Source organism: Macaca mulatta, chromosome X, assembly GCF_049350105.2.
Source record: "Macaca mulatta isolate MMU2019108-1 chromosome X, T2T-MMU8v2.0, whole genome shotgun sequence".
NCBI lineage: Eukaryota > Metazoa > Chordata > Mammalia > Primates > Cercopithecidae > Macaca > Macaca mulatta.
Window position 1 is genome coordinate 41,500,903 of NC_133426.1, and position 17,838 is coordinate 41,518,740.

General features: G+C 39.1%; 1 protein-coding gene across 22 annotated transcripts in view; it reads right to left on the reverse strand.

The window, feature by feature from the left end:
* The window catches only part of CASK (calcium/calmodulin dependent serine protein kinase), a 407,963-nt gene that overhangs the window by 66,401 nt on the left and 323,724 nt on the right, over positions 1–17,838 (reverse strand). For all 22 annotated transcript variants that reach the window (XM_015127198.3, XM_077987861.1, XM_077987857.1 and 19 more), the window contains 2 exon segments: positions 2,644–2,721; positions 41–121 (listed from right to left, as the gene is read on the reverse strand). In XM_015127198.3, coding sequence (XP_014982684.1) covers positions 41–121; positions 2,644–2,721 — 159 coding nt within the window.

Sequence of the window (17,838 nt, forward strand, 5' to 3'; positions counted from 1 at the left end):
AGTGAGGTTTCAGTTCTATGGAAGTTTAATTATTACTTACCATGAAATGAGGTTGTGTTAAAATACGCTTTAGTTCCTTTGCGTCGTTATTCTCAGGATAACATGAAATTTCTTCCAATACCTGAAAAATAAACAAGATATGTAATAGTACAAATATGATACAAGATTTACATAATGTTAAATTCTTTTAAGTTAAAAATTATGAATGGATTTTTATGGCAGGCAAAACAATTATTTTGAAAAACTTTTCATTTTATTCAAATGTTATTAATACACAGAAGAACAGTATTGATGGTAATAAAAATGAAGCAAATTGTTCTAATAGTCTGTCAACTATAACCTAAAAAGTTATTGAAAAATACAAAACAAAATGACAAGCCTGCAACATATATTTATTACGGATTTATGAAACTTAACGGAAGAATATCTCTGAATATCTTTTTCCAAACTCACCATAAAAATCAATATGGACAAAAAGTTAATAAGAAGTTTTCTTTTATATTAACAGCACTGCCAGTTCCCTTTAGAAATGTCAAAATGACACTGGCACAAATAAGAATGATTTCAAGAACAGTACTAATTAATTAGACTACTTCATTAAGAATACACAAGTAATTTTTCTTTAAGTAATGTAGAAAATGCAAAAATGCCTGCCAGATCAATGTTATTCCCCATAGTCATCTGCCCACATAGAGAAAGCCATGCCTCTGCTAATGGCTCTTAGGGTTAAATGCCAGGGAGCCTAAGAGAACAATTTTTTAAAGCCTTATTTTTTCTTTCCACTCAAATTTTCTTCACTAATTAGTTATTAACATTTTTCTGCACAGGTAAAAATGGTTATGTTCAAATAAAATTGTTTTCAAAAGTTCTCCTTTACCACCAGGATGGAGTTTACCTGTTTATTTATGGGACACGAACCCATGAAAAAGCCTCTGTTCTTTTTCTGAGTAAACACCTGCTGCTATTCTAACTGCAGACGGCTGGATTCAGAGAGGTTTGCATTACACTCAACTGAATTCCAACCATCAAGCCAATCAAGGATTGCTTCAGCACAACTGGATGGCAGGAGCATACCACCACTCATCCAGGAGGACTCTCACCTCAACCTGTGAAAACCATACAAAAGCTTCCTACTGGGGCAGGAGGGGATGTTGTGAGGTCACATGGCCCGGGCCTTAGATTTTAGCATCATAACTAGAATGTTCTGTGCTATTCAACTACTGCCTCAGGGAAGAAAAAACAAACAAGCAAAAATGACAGAACTTTCTTATCCAAATACCCTGTTCATTAGAGTGCTGGTTATGCTGTTAATTCATATTGTTTCAAGATGATAAACCAATTATCCTTGGTGTATTTTATGCTCTGAGTTTTTCTACTAGTGAAATGAGAGGACGAAACCACACACTCTCTCTGGGTCCTTGCTCCTCTCCTAGTTTATTTTTAAATACAGAGGTGTGGTATTTCCACATAAGCAGGGCTAGGGGAAAACCAGCAGGTTTTCATTGTCCATTTGAGCCAAAGAATTGTCCCCAGAGTCTCTGCTTCTATCCGCGTATTGTGAAGACAGGGTGGTGATTCATGCCTCTATCAGTGATACCTTAATTTCCTTCTATGAGCCCTCAGGGGCGAAGTCAGAGACAATTCCTCCAAGCTAGTCCTGACCAAGTGGGCAGGCCGGGCGGCCTCCACTGCCTGGGTCTCATTTCTCAGTAAACATACACCATGTTCCAGTACAGACTTTGTGTTTAAAATCTGGTAGGGAAGGGACTGTGTCCTTCATAGTCTTTCACTTAGTAATTTCACTTTATAAGAAATAATTTTTCTAAAAGAAAAATGTTTATTTGCACAAAGACTGACATGATCAAAAAATGAAAAGAAAAAAAAAACCTATGTGTCTAACAATGGGAGAATTGCTAATATGTTATACTTTAATAATAGCAAAGAAAAATATTACAGTCATTAGAAGTTATATTTGTAAAGATCAAGTAGAAACATGGAACTATGCTTATTATATAACGGTAGGTTAAAAAAAGACACATTTTGATTACAACTATAAAAAATTTATATGCAAATGGAGAGTGACTGGAAAACGATATATAAAAATGGAAACTACTGTGTTAGGGTGATGAGATTATGGATCTATTTTTATTTTCCAAACTTTCTGCAATGTCGTGTTTCTATCATAAATAGGTTTTTAAAAGTTTGTGACAGATATAGCCACATACATTGACAATTTACAAAAATGACTTCTTTAAACTCAGTATATTTAATGCTACAGAAATTTAATTAACTTTCAAACATTACCACCTTCAAAAAGCAACTCAAATTTTTATAGCATGTCTATTTCCACCAAGTGTTGTAAAATAACTTTCTTTTTTAAAAAACAGAAAAAGAGAAGTAAAATTGATGGTAATGTATTCAAGTTTACATTGCAGAACCAGAACTAGAAATCTAGGCAATATTGCTGCAGAGATCTTTTTTCTTTTCTGTATGTTCAGTAATAAACTTAGAAATACTAAATCTGAATATAATGAGTCAAATTGTGACTCCAGGGAAACTGCCTCTTAATGCACAACAGAAATGTCTTCAATAAAGGTAGCAAATATGATGACGCCAAATACTTCTATAAAATACATCACTTACCTCTTTGGCTCTCTGTACTGCATCACTTGGAGGATTCCTGATTTGTGGTGAAGACTTTGTGTTTATTTTGTCATACAGCTAAAAAGCAAAGAAGGAAATCCAGTAAACACTCACAATTCTTTGCTAAAATTCAGAGCTTTGTATTTATTATTTCACTAAACAATATTTTCCTTTTAAAAAGGCAGGCTGATGATTTCAGTGGGATCCTCTTGGTAATAACCTCTGAATTGTTCCGTGAAACTTGTCAGAATATGAGTCTCATGCATATCTTTTCAAAAAATCGCCTTTAAATAGATGGACCAAAATTCTGTCAATGTGGCAATTTCCTTGTCATTTTAAATTCGTCAATATTTCCTCAATCACAGAGTTTGTTTCCTCTGACAGAAGGAATTTTCAATAGCCTGAATATGGAGTGAAATGAAAGAATGCTTTCTGGCCAAGGCACGTCTATACGGAGTAAAATGAAAGAATGCTTTCTGGCCAAGGCACGTCTATACGGAGTAAAATGAAAGAATGCTTTCTGGCCAAGGCACGTCTGGAAGAATTTTCACAGAAACCTAAATCTTGGGAAAGGGCAAACCCAACTCCTTCTAGGAAGGAATGTTCTCACAAAGGTTTATGGTTGTTTTACTAGGGCTGTTCATTAACAGAATCAGTGGTATCTTTCAGCAGGAAGTCAAGGACATAAACTTTTTTTCTTTTGACTCTGCAACTTCAGGGTGGAGAAGACACTGAAAAGAGAGTAAATATACATCGGGCGCGATGGCTCATGCCTATAATCTCAGAACTTTGGGAGGCCAAAGTGGGCGGATCACCTGAGGTCAGGAGTTCGAGACCAGCCTGATCAACATGGCGAAACCCCGTCTCTACTAAAAATACAAAAAAATGTGCCAGGCGTGGTGGTGGGCGCCTGTAACTCCAACTACTTGGGAGGCTGAGGCAGGAGAATCATTTGAACCTGAGGCGTAGAGGTTGCAGTGAGCCGAGATCACGCCATTACACTCCCGCCTGGGCAACAGAGCAAGACTCTGTCTCCAAAAAAATAAAAAAGAAACTAAATATATTTCTAAAATTCCACAAACCTAAATATATTTCTAAAATTCCACAAACCTAAATGATCCAAAGTTCAGCTTTCTGAAGAACATACATTTAATTCTTTAGAGAAAAATCTCTGTAGTTTAGAAATACAATTAAAATATTAATTTCTACCTCAAATAAAATGTTTCATAGTCAACAGTCTGCTTTGAAAAGTGAAAAGTTAAAGATGACCTCAGCTGGTGTGAACACTTCTATTTCCTAACTTCTCTAAAATAGGTGGGGATTTTTGTTGTCAGTTTTGTTCTTTTTTTTTTTTTCTTCACCTACTCTGTACACCAATGCTAGTTGAGAAGTGAAATACTGACTATAAACATTCTTCAGATTACAGTCAGATTTGTTTATACTGATGCAAGATAAATTTTTATGACTTGTAAATATTTGGGCCACATCATACATAAAAATGCCTAACAAAAGCAATGTGAAGATAGAGCAGGGACAATTTTTTAAATGATGTATTAATTAAGAAAGCACTACTAAATCAGAGATTAAATAAATAGTATAAGTAGACTAGTAAAATGCTGCTCTATTTAAAACATTATATTAACATTTTAGTGAACTGGTGATTTGTGGCTGGTCCACTAAAGTTTGCCCAAATTCCTGTAAAATATATGTGGGCAGTCTCCATCTTCTGAATGCTTTCTATCTCTAAAGAAATGTCAATGTTGTAACTGGGATCATATTTTCCCACAAAAATAATGTTATAAATAGTGATTAGGTTTCCAGACTAGCCTATAAAAATGAATTGCACTGCACGCATGCAATAAAAATAGTAAAACAACAAAAAATCACCACCCAAACCCAAACAAAATGCAAAACCAAAAAAACTATGAAACCATGAAACACACACACACACTACATTACATTTGCAAGATGAGTACGTTCTAGTGATCTGCTGTACAACATTGTGTCTATCATTAACAATACTGTATTGTGCACTTTGTTTTTTCTTTTTTTTCTTGAGATGGAGTCTTGCTTTGTCTCCCAGGCTGGAGTGCAGTGGTTCAATCTCGGCTCACTGCAGCCTCTGCCTCCTGGGTTCAAGCGATTCTCCTGCCTCAGGCTCCTGAGTAGCTGGGATTACAGGCACGTGCCACCATGCTCGGCTAATTTTTTTGTATTTTAAGTAGAGATGGCATTTCACCATGTTGGCCAGGCTGGTCTCTAACTCCTAACCTTGTGATCTGCCCGCCTCAGCCTCCCAAAGTGTTGGGATTACAGGCTAGAGCCACCGTGCCTGGCCAACAATACTGTATTGTGCACTTTAAAATTTGTTGAGAGGGTAGAGCTCCTGTTAAGTGTTGTTATCACAATTTAAAAAATACATAACACTTTAAAAACACATTTAGTCATCACCTGATGTGTCATAATATTAATTATCAAGGAAAGTTTAAATAATCTAAGTGAATACATAACAATATTTTTATAAAATCTCAAACCCGGCTGGGTGCAGTGGCTCACACCTGTAATCCCAGCACTTTGGGAGGCTGAGGCAGGCAGACTGCTTGAGCCCAGGAGTTGGAGAACAGCCCGGGCAGCATGGCAAAACCCTGTCTCTGCAAAAGAAATACAAAAATTAGCCAGGCATGGTGGCATATGCCTGTATTCCCAGCTACTCGGGAGGCTGAGGCAGGAGGATTGCTTCAGCTCAGAAGGTCAAGGCTGCAGTGAGCTATGATCGCATCACTGCACTCTAGCCTGCGTGACAGAGCAAGACTTTGTCTCGAAAAAAATTAAAATAAAAAAAAATCTCAAACATGTTTGAGGAAAAGAAAGCAAATTTAATTTGAGGCTTTACAAGTTGATAGCACTATCACTTTATAATGTATAATTCCATGATAAACTAAGTTTTGCCTTTTTCTTGATCAAGGACTATTATCTTCAACATTTTCAACTATGATTATGGTTCGTTTCTATTTAAACATTTAATAAATGGACATCAATTTTTCTCACAAAGAAAAAATAATCCCACAACTCCCCAAATTGGAGACAATTTTTGGCCTGGTCTTACTATGTCAAATACAGTTGCTTAGGTCTTATATCTGTAATTTCTTAAGAATGTGTGGCAGGGGCCGGGCGCGGTGGCTCAAGCCTGTAATCCCAGCACTTTGGGAGGCCGAGACGGGCGGATCACGAGGTCAGGAGATCGAGACCATCCTGGCTAACACGGTGAAACCCCGTCTCTACTAAAAAATACAAAAAACTAGCCGGGCGAGGTGGCGGGCGCCTGTAGTCCCAGCTACTCGGGAGGCTGAGGCAGGAGAATGGCTTAAACCCAGGAGGCGGAGCTTGCAGTGAGCTGAGATCTGGCCACTGCACTCCAGCCTGGTTGACAGAGCGAGACTCCGTCTCAAAAAAAAAAAAAAAAAAAAAAGAATGTGTGGCAGAATCAGATGTAGTACTTATGAAACATAGATTCCTGGACCCCCCTTCAGACCTACTACATCAGAATTTAAGAAGGAGGTCCAGAAATCTGTGCTTTAATAAACTCCTTAGGTATTTGAAAATCTTATGTCCAGTGCTAACTTTTGAGAGTATTAATAGTACTACTACTTAATAGCAACAATGGTAATTACTACTTTTACTGAGCACTTACTAGATGATCGTTACTAGTCTAAGCTCTTAACATATACTCATTCATTTAACTTCAAACAATCCTATGCAGTTGGTTACCCCACTTTAAGATGAGAAAAATGAGGCACAGAGTGGTCAAGTGAGAACTGCTGTTCTATCCGTACAACTTCATAGATGGCACACAAGTGCCTGGAATCTCTTTTAAGGCACTGCTCCAAGGAATATGTTCAGACCAAATTTTATTCCATACATTTGGTCTGGTCTGATCCAGTTGAATCACCTAAATTAAATTAAATTCACCTAAAGTTCAGTGGAAGTAGTGGCAGGGGGGAGTGAAGGGGAGGTGGGATGCTTAATATGAAAGGCAGATACAATGGGAAGGAATTAAAAGATGGGGCTTCTACCTGAGGTGGGGGCATTGGGCTCTGCTTCTTCTAAAAACTGCAGCTCTCAAGTCCTAGAAACTGCACCTGTCAAGCCAGCCACAGGATAGAGAGGATGGTGTCCATGTGGCAAAGAATACACTGTGAATCTCAGCTGCCGGTTCATCAACCAAAAGGGCAAGCAAGAACTGAAGCAGGAGGGAGTGAGGAATGGGCTTATTTTGTCACTGTCAGAGAGAAGTGACCCTTTGTTGGTTCATTCACATACCTATCCACTCAGTATTTATTGAAGTCTTACTATGTACTAAAATGTGGGGTTCTACGTACTAGGGATACAGAGATGAAAAAGATGAGAGTTCCTGTCTTCAAAGAGCTCACAAATTCCAAAAATCTGCATAACCAAAGGCCCAGAAATGTATGAAGGATTCATCCCTTTGGAGACCTGAGAGTAAGTAGTTTGGTCACCAGCAATTATCAACTGGCAATGATCTCAGTGGGCAACCCGAAGTTGGAGACTATCTTGATGTATATGCATAATATGTCAACCTTCATTTCTCCCCACCAACTTCTATATTTTTGTCTTAGAGACTTAAAATACTTTAGTGATATCCATAGCATATACAAAGCATTTGAGAAATATGGCAAAGCAGGTAAATAAAGTCATCAATGGAAAAAAGTTCGAATGCGATGTAACATTAAAGTGTTTAAAAACAGTAGTTAGAAACATAGTGCTTTTGGATTTCTCATTCTCATGGGTCATCTGCATACTATATGCTGCCTGCAAGGATATGCAGGACTCAAATTTCAAATCTAGGTAGAGTTTTGCCAAGGTCTGGGGCAAGTGAGAGGTAGCTGGACTTTGAGAACAAAGGAAGACTGCAGCTTGTCTTTCTTACCCTTTACCCACCCCCCATTCCATCATATATAAAGAATCTATAAAATGTTACTTGGGACCTTACCAGTAGTCTTGGACTTTCAACTAAAGCCCAAAGCTAAGGCCAAGAAGAAGTAAATGGCACTGAACCTGCTATGAAGCTGCTAGACCACTTCTCCAGGGCTTGCTGAAAGGCAGTCAAAATGACCCTTCCACATTCACCCCAGGACCCCTCATTCTGCCTATAGAGGCAGGAGTCTGGGATTTGTAGGAGTCACAGGACTAAGAAGAGCAAGTATTTGATTATTTCCTTCTCATTCTTGTTGGGGAAGAAAGGAGAGGGGATTGCACCCTCCCTCATACAAAGTGAAGGTTGGTAGATGCCCCAAAAGAACCGCACATTAGACACTGGAGGTACCAGCCAGAAGAGCTCACTATCTCATTCTCTGGAGGGATGCTTGCTGAGTTGTAGCAACTTATAGGCCCACTTTGGTACACTAGGAAGGATCTCTGTGTGTGAGAGAGTCCTTGGGGCAGCTTGACATGTGGCATTTGGGGTCCTAAGCAAAAAGAGACTGGTGCCTGCCTCTTTCATGGCTGGAGGCCACCTGGGGCAGATCATGCTTGTAGTGTATGTTGAGTTAAGCATGTGTGTGTTTCCCATGAGTCAAGGAGACACTGAAAAAGGCAGCCTGGCTGGAGCCATCTGGATGCAGCCCTGCCCAGGAGGACAAGAGGACTCAGAAGTAAAAAGCTATGTGGTAACCCCTGGGGTCAGGCGACGAGAACATGTTTCTGAGACCAGGTGCTGAGTATACTGGCGATGCAGAAACCACACGTCTGCAACTCAGGACAGAGCCAACCCCGGGGTGTCTGCCACCCCAAGGGCATCAACAGCCAAGAGGGAACTGAATGTCTGAGGTACATTATTATAGAACATGCTGTTTAAGTGGTTCTTTTTCTTTCCCACGACCAGACTCGGGTTCTCTGACATTAGGTAACAGCCCCTAGCATGAGGCTGAGTACACAGCAGTGTTTAAGAAATGCTTCCTCTAGAAAAAATAAGTATTATATTTGGACTAGTACATAGAAATTGTAAGCAGATTTTTTAAAAATTCAGAATAACAAAATAAACACATCAGGAGTATTTATTTCAGCTTGTTTCTTTAGGAACCAGATATTATTTCTCTTCGATCCTGCATGTGCAGTTAAAAACTTTCCCTCAAAATTAAGAAATATGTTTTGACTATATTTAATTCTTTCTTTTATATCTTTCAAGTCTGACTTACTTTATACAATTTTCAAGGTAAAAGAGACCTTAGGTGGCCGGGCGCAGTGGCTCAAGCCTGTAATCCCAGCACTTTGGGAGGCCGAGATGGGCGGATCACGAGGTCAGGAGATCGAGACCATCCTGGCTAACACGGTGAAACCCCGTCTCTACTAAGAAATACAAAAAATAGCTGGGCGAGGTGGCAGCGCCTGTAGTCCCAGCTACTCGGGAGGCTGAGGCCGGAGAATGGCGTGAACCCGGGAGGCGGAGCTTGCAGTGAGCTGAGATCCGGCCACTGCACTCCAGCCTGGGCTACAGAGCGAGACTCCGTCTCCAAAAAAAAAAAAAAAAAAAAAAAAAAAAGAGACCTTAGGGCTAGATGTGGTGGTTCATGCCTGTAATCCTGGCACTTGGGGAGGCCATACGAGGTAGGAAGATCACTTAAGCCCAGGAATTCAACACCAACCTCGGCAAGATAATGAGACTCTGCCTCTACAAAAAATAAAAAACTTTGCTGGGTGTGGTGGTGACTGCCTGTAGTTCCAGCTACTCAAGAGGGGGAGGTGGGTGGATTCCCTGAGCCCAGGATGAGTGAACTGTGATTGTGCCACTGCACTCCAGCCTGGGTGACAGAATGAGACTCTGTTTGGGGTACAAAAAAAAAAAAAAAAGGGGGAGACCTTAGGTGTCAACATGATTCAACTCCTCCATCTTAAAAAGTCAAAAGCTGAGTTCCAGTCAGGTGAAGTGTCATGGTCAGGGTCATACAGCCAGAGTAGCAGGGACCTGACCCTGCCCTGCTGATATGCTGTCCTTTCTCTCATCCAGATCTCCTCAGCTTGTTACTAGAATTCGGTAATACACAGTGCCTTGTGCCAGGGAGAGGGCTTTGGCAAATACTTGGGAAAAAAGCTGTATAAAATTCTATTTATAGGCTGCAGGGAAAAAATATACTCAATATGATTTGAAAACTATTAGCTAATCAATTACAAGCCTTGCCATGTTAAAGAATGTCAGGATTCTCACCTGAGGTGAGGAGTTCGAGACTAGCCTGGCCAACATGACGAAACCCCTCTCTACTAAAAATACAAAAATTAGCTGGGTGTGGTGGTGCACGCCTGTAGTCCCAGCTACTAGGGTAGGTGAGGCGAGAGGATCGCTTAAACCCGAGAGGCGGAGGTTGCAGTGAGCCGAGATCACGCCATTGGACTCTAGCCTGGGCAACAGAGAGAGACTCTGTCTCAAGAAAAAAAAAAGAAAAAAATAGAATGTCAGGATCCTAATCCTATCCTGGCAAGATAGGAAATATTTTAGGCTTTGCAGGCCATATGGTCTCTGTCACAGCCACTAAACCCTGTTGTGTTGTGTGAGGGCGGCTGTTAATAATCCATAAATGAATGAGCATGGCTGTGTTCCAATAAAACTTTATTTACAAAAAACAGGTGGCCAGCTGGATTTGGCCCAAGAGTCATAGTTTGTGAATGCCTGCTCTAGAAGCTTAAATTCAAGGTATATTGGAATGACAAAATGAAATTATTTCCTCTTGCTATTTGCTTTCCTGAAATTTGAAGATATCAGGTATATTTGTAAAGCTGAGGTGTGAAGGGGGAGGAAGAGAGAAGGAAGAATGTTATTAAATTATCCCCAGAGGGAAAACAAGAATGAATCTGTTACTGTTTACTCTCTTTTTCTTTTCTTTTTCTGTTTTTTTTTGAGACAGAGTCTCGCTCTGTCACCCAGGCTGGAGTGCAGTGGCGTGATCTCGGCTCACTGCAACCTCCACCTCATGGGTTCATGCCATTCTCCTGCCTCAGCCTCCTGAGTAGCTGGGACTACAGGCGCCCACCACCAGGCCTGGCTAATTTTTTTTTCGTATTTTTAGTAAAGACGGAGTTTCGCCGTGTTAGGCAGGATGGTCTCGATCTCCTGACCTCATGATCCACCTGTCTTGGCCTCCCAAAGTGCTGGGATTACAGGCCTGAGCCACTGCGCCCAGCCTGTTTACTCTCTTTTTCTAATGAAATTACCATTACGCAAATTCAGCACTTTTTATTAAAACAAACAAACAAACAAACAAAAAAACACGCACATACAACACCAGGGCAAAACAAGGAAATGTGAACAGCTGCAAGGGAAACAGACTGTCTCATATTGTCTCACTCACAGATAGGCCTGCTCTCTGCAAATCTCTGGCACTGAGTCAGATATGACCACACATAGCTACACTGACACGCTTCATTCATCTTTCTGTCTTAGGAAGTGTCGCCACAGTTCCGTAAAGAGACCACATTCTACATTTGACATGGGTTGTTTCAAATGAAGCAGAATAAACTTGGTGGTGATATTAATTCAAATCTCCTGAGACTGTACTTTCAAACATAAGAATGATGAAATCGGTTAATATGTCACCTTTTATTTACATTCAAAGCACTAAATCAAGTTTCATTTTTTATCATACTCCATGATATCACATTATCTTCTGATTTCTTAGTTCTCAAATAGAAACCTTTGTTTGGCTCATAGTGTATGTGCAGTATTTATCAAGATCAACATTTAAAATGGAATGCATGGTAAGAAGCTATAAAATAATTATCATTCTGTAATCCCAGCACTTTGGGAGGCTGAGGCAGGCGGATCACGAGGTCAGGAGATCGAGACCATCCTGGCTAACACAGTGAAACCCCGTCTCTACTAAAAAATACAAAAAACTAGCTGGGTGAGGTGGCAGGCGCCTGTAGTCCCAGCTACTCGGGAGGCTGAGGCTGGAGAATGGCGTAAACCCAGGAGGCGGAGCTTGCAGTGAGCTGAGATCCGGCCATTGCACCCCAGCCTGGGCGACAGAGCGAGACTCCGTCTCAAAAAAAAAAAAATTATCATTGAGTTGTATGTCCCACTAACATTTTTTTGCACAGAGAAAACCAAATCTAAGGACCAGAATGTATATTGGTTTGGACAAGTTTATAACTTTTGCAACTATACTGTAGGCATAGGCTCGTAGGGTTGCAAAGAACACTGATGTTCACTAGCAACCATCATCTTATCACTTATAGATACTGAAGAAGTTTCCTGCTGGAAAAGAATTAAAGTTTGCAAGAGTCAAATATTTAGCTGCAAAGTATTTAATGCATGTGTCTGTGATGATCCTAATAAAACAGATAATAACAGTGTGCACAGAATTACACTGTGTAGCAATAATGAACACTGAAATAACTTGTTCTGGAAACACAGACTATCTTATTAAGAACTTTCTTCACAGTTTCTGTGAATTATGTGGATAAATAGGAACAAAGTTCCAATGTCACATCTTTTCAGTGAACTGAGCAGATCAGCCATCAATACATAACAGGTATTTTCTCATATACATTTGAAATCCAGCAAAATATTAGGGAAAGCTGATTTAATATTGAAACACAGGGAACTGATATTCAATTACTGTACTGGAACTGATTTTCTGAAGTTGGAGACCACAGAAAACTTTGTAAGATCTAAAAATCTATTTTTCTTGCTCAAGTTTACATATAAACTTGTTGAGGCCAGGTGCAGTGGCTTGCATCTGTCATCCCAGCACCTTGGGAGGCCGAGGTGGGCAGATAGCTTGAGGATAGGCGTTTGAGACCAGTCTGGGCCACATGTGGAAACCTTGTCTCTACAAAAAATACAAAAATTAGCCAGGCGTGGTGGTGCACTCCTATAAACCCAGCTACTTGGGGGGCTGAGGTGGGAGGATTGCCTGAGCCTGGAAGGTCGAAGCTGCACATCATTAAAGATGTAGTTCAAGCTTGGAGAACAGCAGTGTATTTAGCAGTGGCCTAAAGATTGTATGATGGGCAACGTAAGCGTGAAAGAAACATTGCAAAATTTAAAATGCCATTTTCAAAAACTTAAGGAGCTACAATTAAACACTAGGAAGAACTTTTTTTCTTTCTTTTTGTTTTTTTTTTTGAGACAGAGTCTCGCTCTGTCACCTAGGATGGAGTGCGATGGCGCGATCTTGGCTTACTGCAACCTCTGCCTCCGGGGTTCAAGTGATTCTCCTGCCTTAGCCTCCTGAGTAGATGGGATTACAGGCACGCACCACCACTCCCGGCTAATTTTTGTATTTTATTTTATTTTATTTTTTTAGTAGAGATGGGGTTTCACCATGTTGGACAGGCTGGTCTTGAACTCCTGACCTCAGGTGATCCACCCACCTCGGCCTCCCAAAGTGTTAGGATTACAGGCGTGAGCCACGACACCTGGCTGGAAGAACTTCTATAACCTGTCTCTTAGAAATCTAAACACAATTTTGTACCACTGGGATATTACAAGTTACAAAAAGAAATCAAAATCACTCAGGCCATTTTTCTTTTTTGAGGTACAAAGAATGCCTCTTCTACCTGCACCAAAAATTGTTTTTCTTGAAATTTTATATTCTACAAAATTTCTAAAAATTAATTTATTTTAAATAGTTGCAAGCACTCAAATAATAGTCATACAGATGACTATCTGCATGGAGATAGCAAACTCCATTTATTTGAAGGTAATTCATTTGAAGATTCATTTCATTCATTTTGAAGATTTCATAAATCTTAAACTAAATTTGTTTCTCATCTTAAAAAGTGTGTAAATTCCTAAATCTAGTCACTGAAATCAAGGAGCAAGAGTTCCACCCTGGAATTTAGATTTTCCCTGGACTAAGGTTCAGGGCTGCTCCCAATACCATGGCCCAGTTTGTACTACATAACTCAAGTTGAAGATGGACGTGTAATGGACAACTGCTTACTGTATTTAGCGGCCAATAAGAATGTTCCTGGATGCTCTTGAGTTTGGTGTTCCAGCTTTAGTTTAATAGCTTAGCAGTGAAATGCTAGCTTAAATCAAGTTTTAGTAAAATCATGACGGAGAATATATCCTTACTTGAAGGTGCAAGAAGGAGTGCAGCTGGCCTAGTAATATGCTGCTCTAAATCCATTATTAACGTTTTCTTCTGTCAGCAAAAAAGGCAATTAAAAAATCAGTACATCTGGGCCAATACAAGATTTCCTGAAAAAGCTGCAAAAATCCTTTGGATCTTGACAGCAAAAGAACCTCTAAGGAGGCCCTTGTTTTGTTTAGGTTTTATTTGTCTGTATACAGGGCTGCTTTTGTTCTAATCTTATTAGAACATTGCACTTACAGGGATTTATTTTTGAATTCAAGAAATTAAGACTTGCTTGACCTCCTAGTTCAATCCAAGAAGACTGTGCCTTTGGTGGCCTAACAACATAGGCCAGTGTGGCAGATTTCTGGTCAGTGGCAGCTATTTCTGAGAAACTCAAAACACTTGCCTCAGATGACCTAGCTTGACTGTTCTCTATGCCTTTTTCAAGTGGGCAAATAACTCTAAAATTAAGCCCTGTAAAACACAAATCATAATGCCTATTCTTGAGCAAAAGAAAGCATGAGAAAAAAAAAACAGTTACATGATATAATATAGGCAGATTTTATTTTGTTTTAATAAAGTCTGAAATACGGTACTTTTTAGTATCAGATACAAGAGCTTGCCCAACTATGAGAAATTTTCACTGTGATATTAATTTCCTTTCTATTTTTTTAAAGTGTTAAAATCACATTTCCTAGCTTGGCTCTTCTTAAGCAACTACAAGAGTTAAATGATATTTACATTAAATGAACATACCATTATTAATGTGCTGCTTTAAAAGATAACATTTATGTTACATTAGGTGTGTCAGATAATATTTTATTCAATTATTTTTGGCTTTTGCTAGCATTTTTATTTTGCATAGGTAAACACCAAGCATTTGTACTTGGTGTAGCTGTAGCAAAAATGAATTTCTGTCATGAAAAATTTAAAGAGAATAACACAAAGGCAGTCTGGCAGAAGAGTTTTATGAGATAATGTTTGAAGGGCCACAAAGAGAAGAAAACAGCTATGTTCTTGGATTATGAATGCTGCAAGCCACTCCATTGAACATTCTTTAACTGAGCATATCACATTCCTTTCTAGGGGGAAACCCCTCCTTTCCTTGAGAATAGCATAAAGAAGAATCAGTGCTTGTTGTACTTTGAAGGCTTTCTGCAAATTCCTTCGCCTTTTGGTAAAGTTGATCATGGTGTCATAAAAAGAGAATGGCACTCAGTGGGTAACACTGGTACTGGTGACAAGCTGATTCATTATTCTTGGTATTCTAGAGTAAATTCGAAACCTCGCTTTAAGAAGTAATTTATCTGAACAAATAAGGGAACTGGAAAGACTCCCGTAGTCATTAATACTTTCAGTGGAAATCACACATTCCTTCACATAGATGTACAGCGTAAGACCTAACTTGCAACCTAGAAAGAGTAATTGTGTGGAGATGGAACGAGGCAGAATACCCTACTATTAGACAGCCTTATTCTGAGAATTTGGTTTTTCCTAGCACATAATTATCAACCACAAAACATCAATATTGGATGAGTAGACAAACAAAATGTGGTATACACGCACGATAGAATATTGCTCAGCCTTAAAAAGGAAGAAAATTCTAACACATGCTACAACATGGATGAACCCTGAAGATACCATGCTAAATGAAATAAGCCAGACACAAAAGGGCAAATACTGGATGATTTCACTTATATACGTGGTACTTAGAGTAGTCAAATTCATAGAGACAGAAAGTAGAAGGGTGGTTGCCAGGGACTAAGGAGAGGGGTGAATGGGAGTTAGTATTTAATGGGTACAGACATTTAGTTGGGGAAGATGAAAGAGTTCTGGAGATGGATAGTGCTGATGGTTGTATAACAATGTGAATATACTTAATGTCATTGAACTGTACACTTAAACATGGTTCAAGTGGCAAATTTTATGTTATATATACTTTACCACAATAAAAAAGACCAAAAATTGATGTTAAAAAAGTGTCAAAAAGCTGTGAATTTTTGGAAATGGCAAATATGTACTTGAATGTAGAAGGAATGAACTAAAATAAGTTGCTCTGAGGTGTCTTCCATATTGAAAATACATAAAATTATGTAATTCATAACATTTTCAAACAAAAAACACAATTTGGACTTCTTCCATAAGGCACAACTACACGCTGGTTAATAAAACAGTTCTTGGGAGAAAAATCCATATTTAGTATTTTTGAATCCGTGGTAAATTCTTAGCCACAAAGCTAAATTTTAATTTAGTGTAATGGCCCTGTGAAATCTAGTGGGATGATAGTAAATTCATGTATTTGTACAACCACCATCTCCATCCAGTTTTAGAACATTTCCTTAATCCCCCCAAATTCCCTTGTGTCACATCTAAGAACTCTTTGCCTAACCCAAGGTAATGAAGATTTACTCCTATATTCTTTTAAAAGTTTTATAGTTTTAAGCTCTTAAAGTGAATCTATGATCCATTTTGAGGCAATTTTCTTTTGTGTATGGTATGAGACAGGGTCTAAGTTCATTTTTTGCATATGGATCTCCAACTGCTCCAGGATCATTTGAAAAAAAAACGACTATCCCCTTTTCCATGTAATTGCATTGGCAGTCTTGTTGGAAAAACATTGACCATAAATATGAGGGTTCATTTCTGGACTCTTTTCTGTTTCAGTGATCTGTATATCTATCCTTATGCCAACACCATACTATTTTGATTATTGTAGCCTTATAGGAAGTTTTGAAATCAGTTATCCAATTGTTTTCTTTTACAAAATTGTTTTGGCATTTCCATATAAATTGTAGGATCACCTTGTTGACTTCTACAAAGAAATCCTACTGGGATGTTGATAGGGACTGCACTGAATCTATAGATCAATGTGGAGAAAAGCGCCATCTTAACAATATTAAGTCCTCCATTCCAACAGTATATTTCTGTTCATTTATTTAGATCTTTCTTTCGCAGCTTTTTTTTAGTTTTCAGTATACAAATCCTATATTATTTGTTCGATTTATTCCTATTTTATTCTTTTTATAATATTGTGAATATTTGTTTAATTTTATTTTTGGGTTATTTTTTGCTCACATATAGAAATTTAGATAACGTGTGTATATTCATCTTGTATCTTGTGACCTTGCTAAGCTTGCCTACAATGCTATTAGATTTTTGTGGATTCCTTAGTATTTTCTACATGCAAGATAACATCTCTGGGAAAGGATGATTTTACTTCTTCCTTTCCAATCTTTATGCCTTGAATTTCTTTTTCTTGTCTTAACTGCACTGGCCAGAGTCTCTGGGACAATGGTGAATAGAAGTGGGGAGTGGACAATCCTCATCTTGTTCCTGGTTGTATCAGTTTTCTATTGCTGCTTAACAAAGAACCATATGCTTAGTGGCTTTTTTTTTTTTTTTTTTTTGCTAAGCTTATTGACATTTACTTACGTTAAGAAAGAAGAAAAAATACTTTGAGAATATTCACAACATATGGTATTTCTAGCTTTCAGGTATTTTGTTTCATGCAGTACTTTTACACTGACAATAATACTTCAAAACACGGAGGGAAACAGATACGGGAGGTTTTGCCCATCCAGTTAGAAAACAGTGGAGAGACACTCAAATTTAAAGTGAGCAGCAATGCACTTCAGTCTACAGCCCCAGGAGGCAAGAAGCACAAAGACCACCACAACTGGGCAGGGGCCCACTATGCAGCTGGTTTCATAATTGACAAAGCTGACTCTTGAGACTGGATGGGGCCCTGAGAAATTACTAGTAGCTCATCCTCTGAAGGTCCTCAGATAGGCTTTATTATTCTAGACATTTATTTATTTTATTTTATTTTATTTTTTTTGAGACGGAGTCTCGCTCTGCCGCCCAGGCTGGAGTGCAGTGGCCAGATCTCGGCTCACTGCAAGCTCTGCCTCCCGGGTTCACGCCATTCTCCTGCCTCAGCCTCCTGAGTAGCTGGGACTACAGGCACCCGCCACCTCGCCCGGCTAGTTTTTTTTTGTATTTTTAGTAGAGACGGGGTTTCACCGTGTCAGCCAGGATGGTCTCGATCTCCTGACCTCATGATCCGCCCGTCTCGGCCTCCCAAAGTGCTGGGATTACA